The sequence below is a fragment of the Manis pentadactyla genome, chromosome 18 (genome assembly GCF_030020395.1).
Source record: "Manis pentadactyla isolate mManPen7 chromosome 18, mManPen7.hap1, whole genome shotgun sequence".
Classification (NCBI taxonomy): domain Eukaryota; kingdom Metazoa; phylum Chordata; class Mammalia; order Pholidota; family Manidae; genus Manis; species Manis pentadactyla.
This window is the reverse complement of record NC_080036.1, coordinates 29,149,998-29,173,741: the sequence shown is the minus strand read 5'-3', so window position 1 is coordinate 29,173,741 and position 23,744 is coordinate 29,149,998. Positions and strand designations below refer to the sequence as shown.

The 23,744-nt window shown below is 43.6% G+C and overlaps 1 protein-coding gene across 1 annotated transcript in view; it reads left to right on the top strand.

The window, feature by feature from the left end:
- HDGFL3 (HDGF like 3) overlaps positions 1–23,202 on the top strand; it is a 52,869-nt gene extending 29,667 nt beyond the window's left edge. Inside the window, exons 2-6 of the mRNA XM_036932079.2 lie at positions 914–990; positions 5,976–6,114; positions 6,448–6,606; positions 10,488–10,634; positions 22,002–23,202. Of these exons, the coding sequence (XP_036787974.1) occupies positions 914–990; positions 5,976–6,114; positions 6,448–6,606; positions 10,488–10,634; positions 22,002–22,007 (528 nt within the window). The 3' untranslated portion in view covers positions 22,008–23,202. The remainder of the gene's footprint in view (positions 1–913; positions 991–5,975; positions 6,115–6,447; positions 6,607–10,487; positions 10,635–22,001) is intronic.
- The last annotated feature ends 542 nt before the right edge of the window (positions 23,203–23,744 follow it).

Below are 23,744 nucleotides of genomic sequence, written 5' to 3'. Positions count from 1 at the left end.
TTGAGGACACTAGACACCAGGCCCTTGTGCATCTTCTGTTTGTACCCTTTTCTTCAGTGTGTAAGCTGCTTGTAGGACCTGTAAATGGAAACAGTTTGTAGATGTTTGTAATTTCTTGCCTGGAGTTGAAAGGACAGGTTGGGGCTATAGCCATAGAAGGACCCATTTCTTGAAACATTCTAAGGAATAACGTGTATACATGTAACTATATAGGATTATGAGAAACTTAGACTTTATCCTGTTGGAGGGTCTCAACCTCAACTGTACATAAGAATTGGTAGGTCTGGGGAAGGGCTTGAAGTATGGTTTTTTTATTTTTAAAAAGCTCCAGAGGTTTCAGATACACAGCTAGGAATGCTATAAGCAATGAGAAGCTATGTAAGGATTTGAAGCAGGAAGTGATATAAATGTGCATTTTCAAAGGTAATTCTAGCTTCAATGGGTGGGGAGAGAAACTTGCAGTAAGTAGGCCAGGCAAGAGAGATATCTTTTAATGACTAAAGTCATTAAATATTTTATCAAGTTAATTTCCCATAATTCTCCTATCTTGCAACGATTATATTTCTAAGGGTGTGTGTGTGTTTAAACAACCTTTTTTGGTTGTTTTTATTCTTTCTTTTGAATTATTTCAAAATAGGAACAGATTCCCAGGAGCACTTCTATTGAGTTGAAGGAAATGCCTCCTGATTACGTATTCCCATAGTGGTTATAATCAGGTTACAGTGTTAACTCTCCATGTGGTGGGCCAAATATGACCTTTAGAGTCATTTTGTGTAAGGTTCAAGAGGAGAAAAACTGTTGGGATTTTTTAGAGTGACTTTGTTTTTAAATTAGCAGTAAATTATCAACGCTTATATCATGTTTATGTTATTTTATATAACTGAATATCTAATCATAAATTGATCTTTAACAGATTGATGAACTCCCGGAGGGAGCCGTGAAGCCTCCAGCAAACAAGTACCCTATCTTCTTCTTTGGCACCCATGAAACGTAAGTCAGCAGAACAGCTCAGAGTTCCAGCAGCTCTAATTAGACCTGCTGGACTTACGTTGCTTAGAGATGACTTTAACATTTTATTGTTGTTAAAATCATTATAATCAATTATATAAAATTACAAAGCTTAGTAGTGTAATTTTCTTAATGTAAAGATTTTTCATCCATTTTGTATTTGATTGTCCTTTCTGTTTGTGCTTAAAAGTTGGGCGTCACCCAGAAGTCTCCGTTCAGACACTCTGAGTCCTAGGATAGTCCCCTTACCTCTCCCAGTCGTTTCTTTTGTAGCTCTTGTATATTTATTTCCTTTCTAGAGAACTTTCTTCCATTCGTATTTCACAGAATAAAGTTACATTCTCTCCAGCTCTTTGAATTTGTTGGACCCTGAAACAAACATACCAACTTTTTAAGGTTTTCTAATTGTATTGGTTAGAGTACAGGCTGAAGTGTTGAATAAGGGAACCTGGAATTACAATGTCTCAAAGAATACAGGTTTCTTTCTTTTAAGACAATCTAGACTCAGGTGGGTGGACCCCTGCAGGGACCCAGGTTCCTTCTGTCATGTTGTCTGCCCATTTCCTGGGTGTCGCCCTGTTCGCCTAAAGCAAAAACAAAAACTAGCTCAGTGGCACCTGTGCGTCTTCCACGTAGAGGGAAGTAAGGCAAAGAGAAGAAGTGAAGAGCAAGTAGCTTCCCTGTGAGGAAATGACAAGGAACGTGTATCTGTCACGTATGCTGTTCATTCCAGTGGTCAGAACATAGTCGTGGCTACATCTAGCTGTAGGGGAAGCTGGGAAACAGTCTCTAGTTGGGCAGCTCTGAAGGGAGAATAAAATTGGGAGAAGTAATCCACTGATAAAAGAAAGAATGTCATGGACCTTAGGGGACAGTTGGCAGTCTTGACACATTGAGAATGTATGTAGTTAATTACATCAAGGACACCGATAGAAGAGGAAATGCATAGGGGAAAGCTAAAAACTAGCATGAAGTTTTAGATGTCTTCAAATTCAGGATCATCCCTTACGTTCATTAAATGTTATTAGAGCCACGTGTGAACTTTTCTTAGCTTGTTGTCTCTGCCACTTTGACATCTTCATTCTCATCTGGAAGGAGAGCTACCAGGAGAATATGTACTTAAGATAGTCCTTTCTCCTTCATGTGAGAAGTAGTCGTGTTCCTCTCAGAAAGTTAGTTTTCTTTTCTTTTATATATATATATAATACATTACTGTAGACTATGGAGCCTACCATGTTTTCCTCCTTAGAGAGGTCGCTAGAAAGCTTAGAATAAAGTTTTACCTATAGTAAGTACATAGAGCTTTGAGATACATGTTCTGTGTCTGCCTCATCCCTGTGTAGACTTTATGTCTATAACGTTAGTTTGCTTTATCTTCAGGATCTATTTCCAAATGAGCTGGTTGTATTTCTGGAATAGGGCAGGATTTAAAAAACAATATTATCACATTTCCACTATATACACCAAAATCAACCATTTACTAACATGTACTTTCATTCACTTAGGAAACCATTTCTAAGAATTCTTTAAGGCCCTAGAAATAAAAAAGTGCCCTTACGGAGCCTGCCACCTGGTGTATTGCTGGTGAATGTAGCAGAGTCATTCCAGCGGATGGTGTGAAGGGCTGTACGGCGCTCCTGCTCCCCGTACCCTTCAGACATGCCAGTGGTATCACCCCAAGGCTTCATTCAGTTAAAGAGTTCTACCAAGGAGCCTTGTGTTAGAGCCCATATGTAGTTTTGCTCTGGTTTGATTATCCAGAAGTACATTTAAAACATCTAGAAGAGAATGAATTTCAAAAAGCCTGCCATGACATGGTTTCAGTTGAACGTTACTAGGCACTGGATATCCCCGAACCTGAGGTCATCTGCCCCAGCAAGCGCCTAATGGTCATCCTCTCTGTGTAGGCGGAGCTCCAATGTGGATTGCTTACCTCTTACACAGCGCTTAGCACAGTGCCTGGCACAGGGTAGTACTTGAAAAAATAGCTGTTGATGAACTAAATTAATTAAATGAGGTAAGTGAAAGGGGAAAAATATATGAAATGTGAGGACCTTAACAAGAAAGGGGTGTGCAGGTTACCCAAGGGGGCATCCCAGAGAGGACTGGACTTTCCTCAGAGCCTGGCCTCGAATCTGTCCTAGTGCCCAGACAGGCAGGTGGTTGGAGCCGTGGGTTCCTCTGCTCCATATAACTTAACCCTAGTAGTTTTAGTCTAGACAATTTTCAAGGCAGCCATGACCAAAAAAAAAAGAAAGATCCTTAGAGCACATAGCTTTGAACAGTTTTAGTTTCTGGCCTGCCCTTTAGCCTTTGTAAAACCTTGGAGCAAACTTAACCAATTGAGAAGGGATTTGACTTGTGGAATTACCTATAATCCAGGAGACAGCAAGGTTGTCTATCAAGAGCAAGACCTTGTTTCCGAACAGTAGTTCATGCAGAGCCCCTCTTCCTGGGAGCAGCCGCGCTGGCCGGCTGCTCCCACTGCCTCCTGTGGCATCCCGTAGTCCAGGCAAGCTCGGCCACCGTCGCAGGCGACGGGGACCTCGGCAGGTCAGCACGTAGCTAATGCCGACGTATAGAGTCGAAGGCTGGAGGGTCAAAGCCACAGGCTAGTGATTCGTGACAGATTTCTCTCCAAGTGGAATGGCCGTCCCCCGGGTCCATTTCTTTCTCATGCTCAGTTTTTCAAGCAAGACACTGACATGCTTTTGATGAGAATGCCCAGTAACTGAACACACTATGTCTGAATTCAGAGACGGACTCATGCTGACCGACAGACTGCAGGTGAGCGGTCAGGGAAGGTTTGGGATCGGGGGAGGTCAGAAAGCTTCCCCGGGCGTTTTCATTGACTTGAAGCGTTTGAGCAGCTGGGCCATGTGAGGGATCAGCTCTAAGACCCAGTCAGGGAATTGCTAACCTGGGGTCTCAAAGCTTTTAATGTCATCTCTGCTGATAACCTCCAAATAATGTATCTCCAGCTCGGACCTTTTCCCTGGATTTCATAATTATCTCTCCAGCTGCCTTCTTGTCATCTTCCCTTGGGTGTCTAGCCGGAATTTCAAACTGAACACCCCAAACCAAGCTTTTCACCCTTAAATCTTTATCTCTCAAAAATCTTCCCATGTCACTAAATATCAACTCCATTTTTCTGAATGTTCCGTCTAAAACCTCGTCGGTCCCCTCAGCCCCACCCTCCCTCCCGCATGCGTATCCAGCCCGCCAGCAAATCTTCGTGGCTCTTGAGAAGGAGCTCAGAGTCCAGCCGCCCCCCACCAGCCACCCTGCCCGGAGCCCAGGCTGTCACCTCATGACTTCAGTGGCCTGATGGGTGTCCCTGCTTCCACCCGAGGACCCGCTTTTTAGTCTGTTTTCAACACATAGCCAAGTGGTCCTACTAACACATAAATTACTACTTTCCTCAAAACCTTCCATGGCTTCCCATTTGACTCAGAGCCTGTGTGGTGTCCCCCAGGCCCCACAGAATCTGTGCCCCACCCTCCTGCCCTCTGACCTCACTGCATACTCTCCCCTGCCACTCATTTCACTCTAGCCACAGTGGCCTCTTCCTTTCTTAGCACCTCAGGACCCGTGGGGGCCTCGCCCTTCAGTCGGTGCTGTACTCTTCCCCAGGCAACTGGGGTGGGCTTGTTCCTTCGCCTCCAGTGGTTCTCAGCTGCTCCCTTTTCAGTGAGGCCTTCCTTGACCTGCCTAGCTAAAACTGTAAAGTCTACCTGCACGCTTTCCTAATCTCCCTTCTCTGCTTTATTTTTGTTTATCACACAATACCATGTATTTATTTTTATTTATTTATTGTCCAAATCCCTATCCTGCTATTAGAATGTATGCTCCATGAAAGTAAAGATCTCTTTGTGCCCCACAGAATTCCCAGTGTCTCTGGAATAGTGCTGACACAATGTAGATGTGCAATCATTTGTTGAATACCTGAATCTTAGTTTGGAACGTAAGCGTGATGGGTGTCAGCCAGGATACGGGCCTCCAGCACCTCATTCACCAGGTTAAAATAACAGGGAATAGTGCAGGAGACTGCGGTTTGAACACTCAGATCTGTTAGTCAGCCCCAGGATATTTTCTAATCATTTCCTTTTCATAGTTATGAATTTAGGGTAAGGTTTAAATTGGATAAGATTCTACTTTGCCACGTACAGTTTTTCTTGCTTAGTGCCTCATTAAACATGGTATGATTTTTTTTTTTGGTATCATTAATATACAGTCACATGAGCAACATTGTGGTTACTAGACTCCCCCTATCACCAAGTCCCCCCCAGACCCCATTACATTCACTGTTCATCAGTGTAGTAAGATGCTATAGAGTCACTACTTGTCTTCTCTGTGCTATACTGCCTTCCCTGTGACCCCCTACGTTATTTGTGCTAATTGTAATACCCCTTTTTCCCCTTCTCCTTCCCTTCCCACCCACCCTCCCCAGTCCCTTTCCCTTTGGCAATTGTTAGTCCATTCTTGGGTTCTGTGAGTCTGCTGCTGTTTTGTTCCTTCAGTTTTTGCTTTGTTCTTCGTGATTTTTTAATTTATAGAAATAAGAGTGAATTAATATACTAATGTGGTATATAGAGTTAAATCATTTTTTTAATCCAGTGTTTATATTTTTCTGTAAATTTTACCTATGAAAAATTAGCATAGGTAAGTCCTAGTTTAGGATGATGATTTAAGGGGTCAAAACAAACATCTTTAAAACTAGTGTAACTAAAACTCCATTTTAAAACAAAAAGAGATTGGCAATTTAAAAGTAAAATCAAAGTGGCACACCTGGCTTTTGTGTAGCCAGCTACCCATTTTTTCTGCCCTGAAATATATGTGTAACATCTTAAGATACATGCCTACTTCAGAGGGTTTTTATATATACTTTTAATTTGTTTACTAAAATGTGCTCTGACACCTTAGTTGATATTCAGAGTATCAATTCTATTTCTCATGTATATCTGCAGTGCATTTCTAGGTCCCAAAGACCTTTTTCCATATAAGGAATACAAAGACAAGTTTGGAAAGTCAAACAAACGGAAAGGATTTAATGAAGGATTGTGGGAAATAGAGAATAACCCAGGAGTAAAGTTTACTGGATACCAGGTAACAATTTGCTTGATTGTCACTTACTATTTCATTTCTTTGGTTTTAACTCTTTTTTGGGTCTCTTATTTGCCTTTTGTACTAATAGTTACCCTCCATTCATTTGAAATCACCATTTTTTTTATTCCAATAGCATTTTGGATTAAATATAATTCTGTCACCCGAGAGGGTTCAAATCAGGTGGTCACTGAAAAACTGAAGTTGACTGCCCTTTATTCTGAAAATCTTAAGAATAAGCTGGCCCCCTCCAAATTAAAAGACTGATTTTCACAATCGATGTTCTTTGCTATTTCTTAAAAAAATGTAATTAGCTAATATTTTATTATTTCCTAGGCAATTCAGCAACAGAGCTCTTCAGAAACTGAGGGAGAAGGTGGAAACACTGCAGATGCAAGCAGTGAGGAGGAAGGTGATAGAGTAGAAGAAGATGGAAAAGGCAAAAGAAAGAATGAAAAAGCTGGTTCAAAACGGAAAAAGTCATACACTTCAAAGGTTACTGAGAAACTTTTCCCTTTATTAGTACTGTCACGTGCATATTCTTAAAAATTATTTTACTCATTTTTAATTCATTGACTGGGCCCAGAAGTATACTGCCTCTGTGGAGCCTCTGCCTTTAGAGACGACAGTATAGCCAAGAGGAGAACACAGGTAATCTGAGATGTGAGGGCAACTGACTGTTGACTCTTCAGGGCTGGTTTGGGCCTGAAAAGACTGCCTTCTCTGTTGGAGGAGGACTGTTATTTAGTCAGACAGGAAAGTAGATATGCCTCCCACATGAACCTGCAGGTGAGCTCTGAAGAAGTGAGGAATATAGAAGACTCGGTACAACTCAGGACCATCTCTCTGTACTCGAATGTAAATACAAGACACGCTCTGGTCTTTCTGCTGTAAAGAGTGCAGTGTGGCTCTTTATTGTTTAGCCCCGTATTTCCTGATCACCTGTTCTCTGTGGGACACTTGTGCCAGGTGTAAGGTGGCAAGCAAACCCAGCTCCCTCCCTGCCCTCGTGTAACATACAACACAATGGACGGGCCAGGAACACAGAGGAAACTAGCAAGTAGTAAAGACTGATAAATACATTTAAGTTGTGAAAGGGCTGTGAAGAAGGTGAATGGGACGAGAAGGACAGAATAAGAGTGCCTACTCAGATAGACTGGCCGGGCCTTTCTGAAAAGGTGCAGCTCGCGCTGGGACCTGGAAGAAGAGTGTTGGGGGGGGTGTGGCCGATGGGCAAAACTCTGAGACAGGGAAGAGTTTGGCCTGATCCCGAATTGAAAGGTGGGTGTGCTTGGAGAATCACAGTCAAGATGGAGAGGCAGGCAAAGGCTAAATATTGGAGACATGGATGGCACATTAAGGAGTTTGGATTTTATCCCAGATGTAACAGTAATTTATGGAAAATTTTAAACAGAGGAGTGACACAATCCTAAGTTTACAAATTGAAAGTCTAGCTTTTTCATACAGCAATTCAGAAATACAACTGCAAAAAATTGTGATGTTGTAAAAATCTTCAGAAACTGAAAGCACGATAAATGGGTCTTTAAAGACCAAAGTTTAGTGCAGATCTCACTATATTGGTCTATCATACGACTGAACACTCGGGTAATAACTTCCACTTAGGTTCTGGTAGCCAGTGACTGGATATACTTAGGAAACACCTTAAAAACAAGTATCAAAAGTTTATCAGACTATCAACATTTTATTTTACAGGGTGTAAAATCTACCCAACTGACATACAGGTAAAATTATATGAATACATATTGCTTCCTGTGCACCTAATGAAAAAAATACCTTGGATGGGAATAAAGTTTGCAAACAACAACAAAATAATTAGAATTTTCCCCATAAGAATGTATCTTCCATTGTAGTTATTTTGTTAAGCTGAATTTCTTTTAACATTTTGGACCCAATTGAGTTGATTTTATTTAATTTACGGATGTCTGCTGAGCTTCTGTATAATGTATTTTTCCCCCCTAAATTACCTAACTTAGCTGAGGTGGCCATGGCATTTAACAGGTGGCTGTGTGGCTTTCAAATGTTCTCATCTCACTGCTTGCTGTGAAGGCCAGAAGTGGTGGGTCTCGGACCTGGGGTGGATTTACAGTTTAATGAAGTAAGGGAGTAAAGACATACTTTAGTTACTTACTAAGGCTTGCCTATTTTAAACTAAAGGATTATTTCCTTTGCTTCCTTCAAGATTACAATGGTCATGATCACTTAACCATGATTTTTTCTTTTTGATATCAAGCGAGTAACCTAGCATGGTGGTTCTCAAACTCTCTCATGCATCAGAGTCACGTGGTGGGCTTGTTAAAACACATGTTGCTGAGCCTCAACCCCAGATTCCTATTTCAGTGTGTCTAGGGTAGGGTCTGAGAATTAAAGTTCCAGGTAAGGCTGATGCTGAGCTGGGAATCATATATAGAGAAGCACTTACCTGGCATTATTTTGTTGTTTTCTTTGGCTTCCCAAGTGGCTCCTTTTTGTTAAATATGGTGATCTTTTTTATATGTCAATTTCTTAAAGTTGGATAATCTTCCTTTGCCAGTAAAGACCAATGGTTCACAACTTTTTTTACTGCATCCCAGTTAGGTGGGGAGAAATGCCCCACATGCCTTCCACCTCTCCTGATTCCACTTCCCTGTGAAAAGAAAGGTTCAGTAATCACAATGAGAAGCCGTAGTACAAGAAGATTTTAGGGAGGCTCTGTATATATCTCTCTTTAGTAGCGGGTGTGTGGATGACTCCTCTCTGAGCTATTCCAGATAGTAGAAAATTACAGGGTAAAAATGCATGCAGATTTTTTTACTGTGTGAAGTAGAGCAGTCAGAGAGCCTCACAATCAGCTAAATTGTTGATGATGCTAAATAAACCACTAGTAATCTTGGTTAAAAAACAAAGATGGGATCAACTGGACACACAGGGGTTCAAGATCACTGATGAAACAGACAAAGGGGCCTTCCCCAAAGTTACAGGAATTGAGATGATGTGAATATGCATAATTAAGAGCATGGCAAAGTTACCAAACATAGCTTGGCAGCCAGATTTTTCAGTAGAATACTGAATGTGACTCTTTAGCAAAACTCTACTAATGCCCTAATTCTCGTCCATGTATACCAAATTATAATACTCATAAGTGTCCTTTGTTAGCATTATAAATTTTAGGGAGTTGTGCATTATTATCTCTAAGAACTGCAGGTTCAGGACTGTTATTTAAGAATTACTATATCAAGCAGTTACATTTTAATGATTATACTCTATTAGGAGAACAAGAAGACTTTAACTTCATTGTCATAATTGATTCTTTAACTCTAGATGCTCCATATTTGGATTATTAAATCCTGGTTTCTCTTTATGTAAAAAGTAAAAATGACTTCGTTTTAAACTAACATTTTGGACTTGGATGCTAGTTTCAGTTAAAAACAAAATTGAAGTGATAATAGTAATACATTTATCACACAGCTACAGAATATTTTCTCTTTGGAAGTTGCATTTTAAAATACTGATGGAGGAAGCTCTAATTTGCTCATTCATTTCTGGAAGACCAAAAATGACTGGGCTAAGTCAGTTTTACCTTAGCTCTTATTTGTCATGTGCTTAAAGATTCTTAAAATTCCCCAAAGAGGAAGTGTTAGAGAAATGCTACATTTGACTTCCTTAAAGGTGCAGAGTGGGGCCAGCCGGCAGTCCTGGTGCGCGGGGTGGCTCTGCCGGGGCACTGGAACTGTACTTCCATCTTCTTGGGGATTTCATTTGATGTCAGTGTGAAATAGGAAGGAAGGGCTAGTTCATCAGTACAGCCTTGGGTTCTTAAACAGCAATCCATAGCTTAAAAGATTAAAGTTAGTGTACTTCACATAGTGAAATAAAAGTTTTGTCAAGATCTTTCCATGTAGACGATTAACCAAACAGATTCAGCAGGTGCCCAATATGAATTTCCTCATATTATCTTAGATAGGCTGCATCGCTTCTCTGGACCTCAATTTCTACTATAAAACAATGGGGCAGGACGAGACGGCCTGAAGGATGCCTTCTAGCTCTTTGGCCTGCCTGAGGTAGAATGCATCAGCTCTCTTTGTTCATTGGCAGTGTTCTAGGTACATGAAACTTAATTTTTTGCTTTTTACCTCCCACTTCTGGGAAGAACTAAAAGGTCATCTAGTTCTCTGCACCTGGTTAAACTGAGGCCCAGTGCAGGGAGGTGACTGCAGGGTCACCCAGCTCAGCCTTAGCCCACTGCGGGCTGTGTTCCTAGGTCCTGTATCAAGACACAAAGACTGGTGGTGGGACCGCTGCTTCTGCATCTCTTCTTGGCACTTGGCCGTTTGGATTTCTACTTTTGACTCTACTTTTTAACTTGTCTAAACATTTAGAAGTCCTCTAAACAGTCCCGGAAATCGCCAGGAGACGAAGATGACAAGGACTGCAAAGAAGAGGGGAACAAAAGCAGCTCTGAGGGCGGAGACGCCGGCAGCGACACGCGGAATGCGGCCTCTGACCTGCAGAAGAGCGGCGAAGGGGTAAGGGGGTGCGGCCTGCCGTGGGCCTGGGGGACGCTTTGCTGGGCTCAGACCCACCTCTTGGCCCTAAACACTGTCTCAGTAAACGAGAAACATTCCCAGCCTGAGACGCGCCCCCACACGCAGCTCTGGGAGAGGCGGCTGTCTGCTCGGAGTCTGGGAACGAGGGCCGCGTGGGGGTCACAGTCACACCTGCCTGTCAGTGTGGAACTCGGTGAACAGGTTTATTCTTCTTTACACTAATTTTGGCAACTTGAGCCTATTTTAAAGTAAGGTGTGAAATACTGAAATTATGAAGTGTCACCTCAAAAGTTGACAGGCATGTTTCTTTTATTGTAACAGGAATGGCATGTTCAAATAGGGCCCTTCATACCCTGCTTCTCTCCTAGAAGCAGTATGTAATCTAATGTGCTCACGGGGACTTGAAGTATTTGAATATTCAAACAGTATATGAATGTTGATATTTCAAGTGCCCAAAGGGAAAACCTGTCCACTTTGCACCTTGTTAACCTCTAAATCACGGGCCAGACCATCTTTGTGAAAGTGTCAGAAAGCAGGTGAGTTGTGCCCATGATCATCTTCCAAGAGTCCTTCTCTGTGAAGACCAGCTGGATGGGGGCAAATGATTTCACAACAAGGCAGTAAAATATATTATTATTACTGGTCCATTAAATTCTGGTCTCAGCTGGGTTCCTGCCTGTCCGTGTCAGTACTGTTCACTTCTTGGCCCTCGTCCATCACCCGGTTATCCGTGATTATCCTCAAGTTCCTCTGATTTTCCTCACCCGACTCGGCCGCCTCCGTCCCTGCCTGTCTGCCTTCTCTTGACCGTTCGGCAAACCGCCCTGCGCCCTCCCCCCAGGGGCACGGGCCCACCCACCTCACTGAAAGCCTCAGCACCTGACGGGCTTGCTTTCCTTTCCGTCCCACCTGCCGCCCTCATCCCAAGGAGCTTCAGGGCGCCTGCAGCTGGAGCTCCTAGCGCTGCTCCCCCTGCTCTACCAGACGCCTTCTGGCTGCAGGTCCTGGGACAGGAGGAGGGGATCTGCAGCCTCACGCCCAGAGCGGTCTGTGGACAAGTGACATCAGCCCCACCTCAGAGCTTGTTAGAGATACAGACTCCCGGGCCCCCCCCCCGATCCACGGAGTCAGAATCTGTGTTTTAATAACCCCCCAGGTCATTCATAGGCATACGGAAGCTTGAGAAGCACTGATCCGCACCTTCCCATTGCCAGGACCCAGAACTTCACCTGCGCTCTCCAAGGCCGCACCCAGTCAGCGGTCCCCTCCCGCCTACCTTTGTCTTCCTTTGCACCGGCTCCTGCCCCTCTGCCTGTGAACAGGGTCAGGTCTCCCTCAGCCTTGAAGTCGCTGCCCTTCCACCCTGTTTCCTACTCTTTTCACCTTCTCTTCATCTTTAAACTTCTGAGAGTTCGCTTTTCTTCCCAGTGCGCATTCCCTTGCCTCCTACTCAGGCCTCAACAGTGCGCTCTTGTTTCTTCTTTGGCCGTTTCCTCGGAATGCCGCCCACTCCCTCGGGTCTCCGTTACTCCGTGTCTCGCTTCTGCTGCCCCCTCAGCTCCGCCTCCGTCCCCAGAGCTGCTGTCTGCGTGCTGCCCCGGTGCACTGCTCCTCAGAGCTTCCCTGGGTCCCCGTTATCCACTTACATGGCCTCACCTATGCCGCAGCACGATGACTTCCCACTGTGTCTCCTGCAGTGTAGAGTCATTTTTCCAATGAAATAGTTTCTACCTGGTATCTTGAAAGCACCTCAGAAAGTAGTTGCTACTAGACGTAGAACAGAAGCAGAGCCAGGGTGGCTAACATTTTACCACATGCCATGTGTTGCTCCAAGCGCGGTGCACGCCCTACGTCGTTCGGTCCTGCCCCAGCTCCCCAGGGGTGGGAGCAGATGTGATCTCCACAGCTGGGGGAGACAGGCTGAAAAGACTGGCTCGGGGTCACACAGCTACTACGGGTTGAATATCGAGTATTCAGGAATCCTTTTAACCTGTTCTTAATAAACAAAGCAATAAACATAGTATTCTAATGAGTACCAGTGACCTCACCTCAAAACCAAAAACTAGGACAGAGCAATAACTTGTACCTATTTACATATTCTTCCCTGTCCCAGCTTCTCCCTACCTAGAGGTAACCTTTCATTTTCAGGTTGTATTATTTCCTTTCATTTTCAAAACTTTAGCCCACACCTAACATATAGGTATGTACTTTAATATGTTCTTTAATTTTGCATGTTTTTGAGCACTTTTTAAAATGGTGCTTCCAAGATTCCTTCAGTGGTTATATGTAGTTACTCACTTTTTGCTGCTGTGTAATACTCAGTTTTATGAGTATCCCACAGTGTGTTTATCCAGTCTCTTAATGGTGGGTATTTGGGATATTCCCAGCCTTGTGCACTCATGAACTGGGTTGCTGTAAGCATTCTCATGTTTGCCCCCCAGTGTACATACGCAAGAGTTTCTTTAGGGTATGTAAACTAGAATGAGACATGCTGGGTCATGAGTTCATGGTCTTTAACTTTATAAGATAATGCCACTTACTTTTGTAAGTAGTGGACCAATTTGTACTCCCACCATCTGTATACAGGTTTCCTGTGACTAACTTGGCATTGTCAGAATTTAAAATTTTTGCCTATACAGGCATATCTCAGAGATCCTGCAGGTTTAGTTCCAGACTGCTGTAATAATGTGAACATCACAACAAAGCTAGTCAAATTTTTTTGTTTGTTTGTTTCCCAGTGTGTATAAAAGTTGTGTTTACACTATAATTATATTCTAATAAGTGGGCAATATAGCATTATGTCTAAACAAACAAAACATACATTAAATATTTTAAATTGCTAAAAAAAGCTGACCTTCGTGAGCTTTCATCGAGTCATAATCTTTTTGCTGGTGGAGGGTCTTGCTGCCATGTTGACAGCTGCTGACTGATGGGGTAGTGGGAGCTGATGGCGGGGTGGCCGTGGCAGCTTCTCAAATCCGACAACAATGAGGTACGGTAGGCACACTGGTTGGCTCTTCCTTTCACATGAGACCTCTCTAGTATGCGATGCTGTTTGACAGCATTTTTACCCACAGTAGAGCTGCTTTCAAGATTAGAGTCAGTCCTCTCAAATCCTGCCGCTGCTTCGTCAACTAAGTTTATGTCAAATTCTAAATCCTTTGTTGTCATTGCAGCAGTCTTCACAGCATCTTCACCAGGAGCAGATTTCCTCTGAAGAAACCACTTTCCTTGATGTATAAGGAGCAGCTCCTCACCTGTTTGTTTTTCATGAGAGGCAGCCATTCAGCCCACCTTCAGGCTCCACTTCTAGTTCTAGTTCTCTTGCTGTTCCCAACACATCTGCAGTGACGTCCTCCATGTAGTCTTGAACTCCTCAGAGTCAGTCATCCAGGAGTGTTAGAAACTTCTTCCAAACTCCTGTTCATGTGGGTTTGTTTGGACTTCTTCCCATGAGTCAGCAATGTTCCTAATGGCATCCAGAGCGGTGAGTTCTTTCCAGAAGGCTTTCAGTGGACTTTCCCCAGGCCCATCAGAGGAGTCACCATCTATGGCAGCTGTAGTCTTACAAAATATATTTCTAAAATAATACGATTTTTAAAAGTCTGATCCATAGGCTGCAGAATGCTGTGTTAGTCGCACGAAAACAACATGAATCTCATTGCATGTCTCCATTAGAGCTCTTGGTTGACCAGGTGCATTGTCAGTGAGCATCATGTTTTGAAAGGAATCTTTTTTTCTGAGCAATAGGTCTCAACAGTGGGCTTAAAACAGTCAGGAAACCATGTTATAAAAATCTGTGCTGTCATCCAACCCTTGTTGTTCATTGAAAGATCACAGACAGAGGAGATTTAGCATAATCCCTAAGGGCCCTACGATTTTCAGAATGATAAGTGAGCACTGGCTTCAACTTAAACTCACCAACTGCATTAGCCCCTAAAAAGGGAGTCATACTGTCCTTTGAAGCCAGGCCCTGACTTCTCCTCTCTAGCTGTGAAAGCCCTAGAAGGCATCTTCTTCCAATAGAAGGCTGTTTCACCCACACTGAGAGTCTGTTGTTTAGCGTGGCACCTTCATGAATGATCTCAGCCAGATCTTCTGTATAACTTGCTGTGCTTCTCCATCAGCACCTGCTACCCCTCTTGTACTTTTTTGTTATGGAGACGGCTTCCTTCCTTAAGCCTCATGAACCAACATCTTGCTAGCTTCAGACTTTTCTGCAGTGTCCTCACCTCTCTCAGCCTTCATAGAATTGAAAAGAGCTAGGGCCTTGCTGTGGATTAGTCTTTGGCTTAAGGGAACGTTGTGGCTGGTTTGAGCTTCTATCTAGACCACTAGAACTTTCTCTTTATCAGCAAATTTATCAGCAATAAGGTTGTTTCACTTCTATCATTCATTTGTTCACTGTAGTAGCACTTGATTTCCTTAAAGCACTTTTCTTTTGCCTTCACAACTTGTCTGACTAGCACAAGAGGCCTAGCTTTTGATTTAAAATGAGAGACATGTGACTTGAACACTTAGAAGCCATTGTAGGGTTATTAATTGGCCTAATTTCAATATTGTTGTGTCTGGGGATAAAGAGGCTAGAGGAGAGGAGAGAAATGGGACAACGACTGGTCAGTGGAGCAGTCAGAACACACACATTTATCCCTTAAGTTTACCATCTTACATCGGCACAGTCCATGGCACTGTAAAACAATTGCAGTAGTAACATCAGAGATCAGTAATCATAGGTCACCATGACAAATACAGTAATAAGGGAAAAGTTCCAAATATTGTGAGAATTACCAGAAAGTGACACAGACACACAAGGTGAGCCAGTGCTCTTGGGAAAATGGTACTTACTGATAGATGTGCTCAGTGCAGGGGTGCCCCAGACTTTCAGTTTGTAAAACACAGTGTCTGGGAAGCACAATAAAGTGAGGCCTGCCTGTTTAGTGAGCATCAGTTATAATTTGCATCCTCTGATTAATAATGAGGTTGAGCTGCTTTCCGCGTTCACAGACCACGTGTGTTTCTTCCTCACTACAGTGCCTGGTTTGGGTTTTTGCCCATTTTGCTATTGGTGTTTTTTCATAGCGATTTGTAGAACTTCTTTACGTATTGTGGATTCTGACTAATGTGAGTGGTTCTGTGCATTGCCAATACCGTCCCAGTTGTGGCTTATCTATTTAGTTTCTCTGTAACTTCGAACACTCTCTTAAATTGTATTGTAGTCAGATGTGTAAAACATTTCTTTATGGTCTCTCTCTGGGCTCTCTATTCTGTTTATTTGATCAGTACCACATTTTCTTAATTACAGTAGCTTTACAATGAGTCTTGATATCTTATAGGGCTAGTAGCCTAATCTTAAACTTCTCTTCAAAAATACTTAATAGTCATGATCCAGGATAGAAAGTCAAGAGGGGCTTTTTTTCTTGATGGGAGAATTTACAGCATATTTGCTGGTAAGAATGATCTAAGAGAGTAATGATCACAGAATGATAGTGTAAGAAATTATTGCTGGAGTAGTGCCCCTCCGACCGTGCTCCCCCGGAGGGGTGGCAGTCGCTCGCGCACTCACCACGCAGACGCAGAGGGTGTGGGCGCAGGTGCAGGGCAGTGGGTACCTGGTGAGAGCTTACGGAGGTTCTCATCCGACTGCTTCTGTTCCTCACGAAGCAAGATCAGCATTTGAGAGTGAGAAGAGGAAGAAGTGTTGGAAGTTCCAGGAGAGGGAAAGGGTACATGGTCACAAAGAAAAATGGAGAGGGAGGGGCCTGGGAGGGAGGCTGACCTGCCAGGCAGCAGTGAGGCCCCCTGGGGGCCAGTGGTCGTGAACTTCAGGCCAGAGCAGCTGGGATGACGGCAGGGGGTGGGGGTGTCCCCAGGCCCACTCAGCTGGGCGGCCTCAGGGCCAGGGAGCTGGATCTGACTGCACTGGGGTTTGCCCAGAGAGGCAAGGAGGTGAGGGTGTGGGCGAGGAAGGGAGCAGCGGCTGTCCGGTGGCCCACGGAGGGACAGGGAGGAAGGGACGGGATCAGCAGGTTAGAGTGTCAAAGAATCACTGAAGGCGGAGCATCGTGTGAAGGGAGGGAGCTGCGAGGAGACGAGGCGAGGAAGACAGACGGCGAGGCTGCGCTGCGGAGGGGTCGCGGGAGCCGCGGGGACAGGCCAGGGGCTGCTGGTGTTCCGGGCGGACAGCGCTTCCTCGTGTGAGCTCTGCACAGCACAGGGCATTCAGTACCCTCAGCCGTGGCCCATGAAGTGCCGTAGAACCTCCTAAATGCTCCCATAACTGCCCCCCAAAACAGTAACTTAAAGCAGTATTTGCAGATGTAGTGGTCTCCCCTTTTCTGTGGGGGGTGCTTTCCCAGACCTCCAGCAGATGCTGAAACCACAGATAGGACGAACCCTGTACACTCTATGCACTGTGTTTTACTACACATACACACCTATGATAAAGTTTATAAGTTAGGCACAGTAAGAGATGAACAACAATAATGACAAAATGGAAGAGTCACAACAGTATATTGTAATAACGGTTACGTGAATGTGGTCTGTCTCTAAATATCTTACCGTACCGCACTCGCCCTTCTTGTGATGTGAGATGACACAATATCTGTGTGGTGCGATGAAGTGTGCACGGCACAGGCCTTGTGACGTAGCTTGGGCTGCCGCTCTGTCAGCCTTCTGATGATACGTCAGAAGGAGGATCATCTGCCTCCGGGCCGTAGCTGACCGCAGGGAACTAGCCAGAAAGCGGACCGCAGACAGTGACACTTGTCTCTCCCGTAGCTGAGGAAACTGGCCTAGGAAATAACCATGGAAATGAGTGACTGAGGTCACATGGAGGATGAGCTCTTTGGAGAGGAAGTCCAGGAACCAAGAGGCCGCAGTGGTGGGGGGCGGTCTGCGTGCACTGACAGCCCGGCAGCTGGGACGGACGGCAGTGGGCCAGAGCTGACGGGGAGGCAGGCAGAGCCCCGGAGGTGCCTGCAGAGAGGAGGGCAGTGGTTGCAGCCAGTGCGATTCAGAGCTAGAGGGTAGTTTGCAGGGGAGGGGACACAGGAGAGGAGGGGAGGTCAGAAACCAGAGCAAAGATCAGGGACACCGTCCCCGCCTCCAGGGCTAGCAGGACAAGAGCTGTGGCAGAGACGGAGCTACCGTCTCCCCTCGGAAAGCCCGATCTGAGGCGGAACACATCAGTGAGCACACTCTTGGGAGTGAAGGAGATATGCTGAGGGCTGCTCTGGTTTTCAGGGGGCCCAGTGGGCGAGGCTGGGGAGCTGGGGTGGGGTGGGCTTTTGGAGATGAGGTCATGAACGAGCAGGTGCAAAGCTGGCTGGGTGAGAGCCCCAGAAGTGGCAGGTGCCCTGCAGGCCACCTTGTAGAGGGCGTGAGGGTGAGGGGCTTGATGGCCTCGAGGCAGGTGGTGGGCTGAGCTGATAGGTGTGGGTAAGGGAAGGAGAGAAGAGGTTCTTACAAGGAGCCCGTCAAGTTCTGGGACCCCCTTGCTTCCAGAGGCTCCCTGACTACATCCTCACCCCTGGCCCTGGGAGCATGAGACAGAAACAGGCGGGTTCCAGAACACTAAGCTCCCCTTGATGCGAGTGGCTGTCAGGCAGAGCTTACTGATCTTTGTGGCCAGGACACCGTGTACTGACGGGCTCGGTCCTACTGTATTACCTGCTGCCATGTAACCAAATCACCGCAGAACTTAGTGCCTTAAAATTGCATTTCTTATCCAGCATCTGGACAGGCATAACTTAATGGGTCCCCTGTCGCTGGGTCTCTAAAGCTGCAGTTGAGGTGTTAGCAGGGACTCAGATCACCTGGAGACTCAGCTGAGGGTGGGTCCTCCGCTAAGCTTGCTCAGACAGTCGTCAGCACGGGTCAGTCCCCCAGCTGGACAGAGGGCCTCTGTCCCTCACCACCTGTTGACCAGGGGCCTTCCTTGGCTCCTTGCCCCCGAGTTTCTCCATGAGGCGGCTGAACGGCAGCTAGCCTCAGCAGGCGGTTCCTGCAAGGCAGAACGCAGTCTTTTGTGAATGTGATCTCAGAAGTGACAGCCCATTACTCTTGCCTCCTAATTCGTTAGAAGCGAGTCACAAGGCCCTGCTCACTCAAGGGGCGGGGGGGCACACAAGGCTAGGAGTACCAGGGGGCAGAGGTCACCGGAGACCACGGTAAAAAGCTGCCTGTCCCTGAACCAACCACTCGTTCAGAGATGAGAACTGGCTCAGACAAGCCAGGTTCTTCAGCCCCTGCAGCTGGAGTCAAGTCCCCAAATCACAAGGCTGTCGCATAATTGCAGGGAAGGGCAGAGAATAGAATCAGTGCTGGGAGAACAACTGCAGCTTCACGGTAACTGCAGCCACGTCTGGGCCTTTGTCCTTTTGACCCTGGGCCTGTTGTTCTTTCTACCCTGTAGTGCCACCCGAATGCCTCCCCATCACCCCCAGGATTGAGGCCAAACTCCTCGCAGCACAGAATGCCCCCCCACCCCGACTCTGACCCAAATTTATCTTTCCACCCTCAGTTCTCATTTGCTGTCCTTTATTATAAGCCAGTGGTTCATCCAACCTTTTCATCTCAAGACACCTTTAATACTCTTGAAAGTTACTGAGAACCCCAAAGAGTTTTTGTTACAGCTATTAATATTTACTTAGTTAGAAATAGAAACAAATTTTAAAATATTTAGTAATTCCCTTTAAAACAATAATAAACCCATTACTTAAATAACACTTATTATAAAGCATTTTCTACAAAAAATAATTTTTTAGAAAAATGACATTGTTTTATATTTTTGAAAATTTATTTGATGTCTGTTTTAATAGAAGACATCAGCGTGCTGTCCGCTTCTGTATTCACTGTGTTGTGGTAAGTTATTTTGGATGAAGTATATGAAGGAAATCTGGCCTCATAGTTGGAAAATGGAGATACAAGTATTGCGATAAACTTCAGATCCTTGTGGCTATTTTTCTTTGATACCACGCCAGTTCTTTAAGTGGTAGTTCAGTTGCAGTGTAGAATCTGAACTTTTGTATTGTTTGGGTAAAATCCATCAGACTGGCACTTGGAATAGCTTTTACTCCTGGGAAATATTAGTTCCCTCAGTTATTCAGTCTTCCAGATATTTCATTGTAAAGTATTTTTAATCACATTTTTAAATATTACTACCTGTCTGGTCATAAAAGTCTTTAAGTGTTTGGGAAGCTGTCAGTAATGGAGGATTTAAGTTGCCCAGAATCCAATTTTCACTTAATATCTCAAATTTTTTCATTGGCATAAATACTGCCAGCTGTTTCCCTTGAAGTAATAGGCTCATTTCATCTATTTTTGACAAAGTGTCAAATACCAAATCTGAATAACTATAGCTAATCTGTCATCATTTGGTGTTCTGTGAGGGTTCCTACGACTTCTTTTGCCTCATGACTTCTGCTCACCGTGTTCTGGGCATCCTTCAGCTTCACTGTCACCCTGCAGCCTCTGAGCATGCTCGCATCTGGTGCCTGGAGAGAATCAGATGGGGTCAGCCGGACATTGTCCGAAATGGGGGCGGCAGGACAGGCAGTGCTTGCGGAGCTGCCTCTGGCTGCTTGCTTGGAGGCCTCAGGTCTAGCAAACACTCAGAGCGCCGTGTCCATATGCCGTTAGGAATTAGAAGATATTTTTTGGTATGCAAATAGGGTGATTATGAGTATAAGAAGGAAAAGAAAAAAATTAGACTTACAATTTGCCTTTATAGACACTCATTTGACAGTTTATAGACCAAAGAAAAGCATGTCCTTAAAGCTGGGTCACATTCTTAGACCACCTTCACGTTGTCTGCGGCATTAATGTTCTGAGGCTGCCGGGAGACCATCCGTTCCGAAAACATTTCTCCATGTGGATTAAATAGTTGTTGCTGAGTTTTCTACCCTTGTAAATGTAGAATTTATTGTCTTCCACCTTCATTATTAATAAAAAGAACATTGTTAAAGAAGTTTCTTTGATTGATTACAGTTTTTCATTGTTTTAATGGATGTCTACCTCCTTCACAAAGGAGGAAAATCCTTCAGAGCCTGTGAGGACCATCTTATATCTAGTGTTCTTGCTGGTTAGTAAATAGTTGGGAGCCCCCCAGGCACTGCTTTTTGCAAGTTCACTGATTTTAAATGTGACTTTTTTTTTAAGATTGCCTGTCTCATTTTGGTAGGAACAGAGAAGGCTAAGAAGTTTATTTCTGCCAATTTGAGAGGATGGTAGCCTTAGTAACTTCCAATTTGAAGGTCCTGAAATTATGTGTACACAGTACTATATACAGGACAGTGTAGATTTTGGCTGCGTAGGTGAGAGCATGCCCACGAGTGCCTACAAACAAGTCCACTCACTTAGTAAAGAGCTGAGGCAGGCTGTTGTTAGGAAAAATATTTGGATTAATGACGAAGAAAACAAATACAGCATCCCTATGGGGAAATAATGACACAATTTAAAGTGGGATCCATGTTGAAACAATTCTTTTAGGAAATGGGAATATTTTGTCTTTGCCACATGGAAGCCACCTAAATTTTAAAAGCAATCTAGGTTTCCTTTTTGTACATCATTATTTTGTTAACTCTCACATTTCTTTGAGCCATATATCACAAGTAATTTAAGTTGTAAAATACAGAATAATTTGCATGTACTCCATTTTTTTATTAATGTTAATCATATTAACGTGTTAATATATTAATATTATAAGATATATAAATATGTGCATATGTATTAGTGAATTTGATTAGACAATAATTTGTTAAGGATTTTTATGAGGGATATTAGCCTGTAATTTTCCCTTTCATTAATTAAAAAAATTTTTTTTATTTAGAGATACATACAGTAAAATGTACAAATCTTAGTATGCAGCTTGAAGTATTTTGTCATGTGCATATGCTCTTGTAACCATCATCCAGATCAAGTTACCAAATATTCTCACTAATAATTTTTTCCCTTTACCTGTTTTACCCACACTTTTTAAATGTTAAGCATCTTACTTCTCTTTCTGACACCACAGTCCTCAAAAAGATGGGTTATCTGTTTCTCTATTGATTCTGTATTTCCCAGCAATACACGTCATCCTGGCTGTACAGTGTGCACCGCCGTACTCACACCTTCCCAGGCAGTGGACAAGGGTTGGTTGCTGTTTTGTTCTGGTTTCCAGTGGAACTACAGATGCCCCCAGAGTTCCCTTAGCTTCTACACTGCTCAGTAGAAAAGCCTCAGAGGCTCTGCTTGCTCAGTACTGTCAATGCTGCAGTGCAGAATAAACTCTCTGGAAGTGTGGATAGCTTTTACTGTTAATACCCCAAATCATCTAAAGGCTTGTTTTCTTTCCTTTTTTTGCAGACCTAACTACCGTAATGAATGCTGCATATTAAGAGACACCACGAGAAGGTTATACGTTTGGTTGTCTAATATTCTTGGATTTGATAAGAACCAACACATAGTCCTTGTTGTCCTTGACAGAACCCCAGTTTGTATGTACATTATTCACATTCCTCTCTGTTGTGTTTTGGGGAAAAAAGACATTTTAGCCTTTTTTTAAGGTTATTGATTTAATTTCATGTTACTTGGTTGCATGAGGTTGCCCTTAACCACTAAGAATTACCAAGATTTTTGCACAGACTTCTCCCTGTCTAGGATCCTTTTATCAAGGCAGTTATGTTCATCATTCTCCTGCCTTCACCGTCACCAAACACTCAGTTAAATATAAATTAGCATTTTTTAAACGCCCACTCATAATGCTTAAGGGATACCCTCTCCATGACAGAACCCAGGAACCAATTCCTAGATAGGTAATGTTGGCGTATTGAAGATAAAATTAAAACTGCCCTTCAGTTTTGAGGCCATGTGTAGTTTGATCATCCTGTAAAATACCTTCCGTATTAGAAATAGCTAGTTGGCGGCATATACTTCTCAAAACTCATGTTGTTATGTACACAGACTCGGTTTCTACATGTGAAGTTAGTGAGTCTTTTTGTGTTATTCCAAAATAAAGGCAATGGTTTATTTTCCCCCCAGTGCCAATACAATCTGAGCTAATCACACAAGGTGGGTTCTTTACATTTGAAAGCTGGAGTCAGCAGCCGCCCTGTGGAAAACCACAAAAGGCACTGACTTTTAAAGTGAACAGTTGTTTTCGTTTGGAACTAGGACTAGAATAGTTAATATTCATCCACACACCATTATTATGTGTACATTATTGTTGCTCTTGTGATAATAGAGAATTTTATTTATTTTTATGCCAGCTTATATCGTGAGAACACATTCAGTCAGTTTGGGTTTGATCAATCCTGTTATGCTTGTCCTGGGAACATCTTTTTGCGTATTCGAGGTTTGTAGTTGAAAAGTTTACTGTAAAAAAAAAATCAAAAACAAAAAAATGTATTGTTTTTACAGAATAAATTTATTGGAATGTGTACTGGGAGTAAGATTTGAGGTTGTAAACAACTAAGTTAGTGTAATTTGGCTTCATATATGTACTGTGAGGTATTAATGTAATTCATATATTAAAGCTAAAATTGTTAACAGCAAGTTGACAGTAGAATTAAGTGCAGGTGAGGGTTTTCTTTTTCTTTTTTTTGGAACACTCTGGGTTTTAGGTTTTTGTAAACACTGGGGGAGGGACAGGAATCACTGTGTGGTTGCTTGCACATCCAAGATAACGTTTTCCAGCTCAGTGGACCCTAAATTCACACATTTGACCTTATCCTATCCATGCATTGATTTGGGCCCCATTGTCTTTTAGTTTTCTTATTTTGGTGAAGACATATTTCGTACAAAGAGAAAACGGGAGAGGCGCTGGAGCCAAATGCGTGAGGAAGGCAGCCCTGAGCAGGAGGCGCCGGGCCACCCCCTCCAGGCTGTGGGCAGCCACCGGGGTTCTTGGTTGGTTTCTCTCATTTAGCAAATCCAGATTTTTCTTTCTTACACTCAATCAGTTCCAAATGTGAAAAGTCCATTGAAAGATAGTAGGGATGCCAATCCAGTTCTTCTTCTTTAAAAAGTACTTTTAAATTTTGAGAATCTTGATTTAAATTAAAATAATTGAAATGTAACCAACTCATCAAAAGTTCTCTTCTTTGCTCA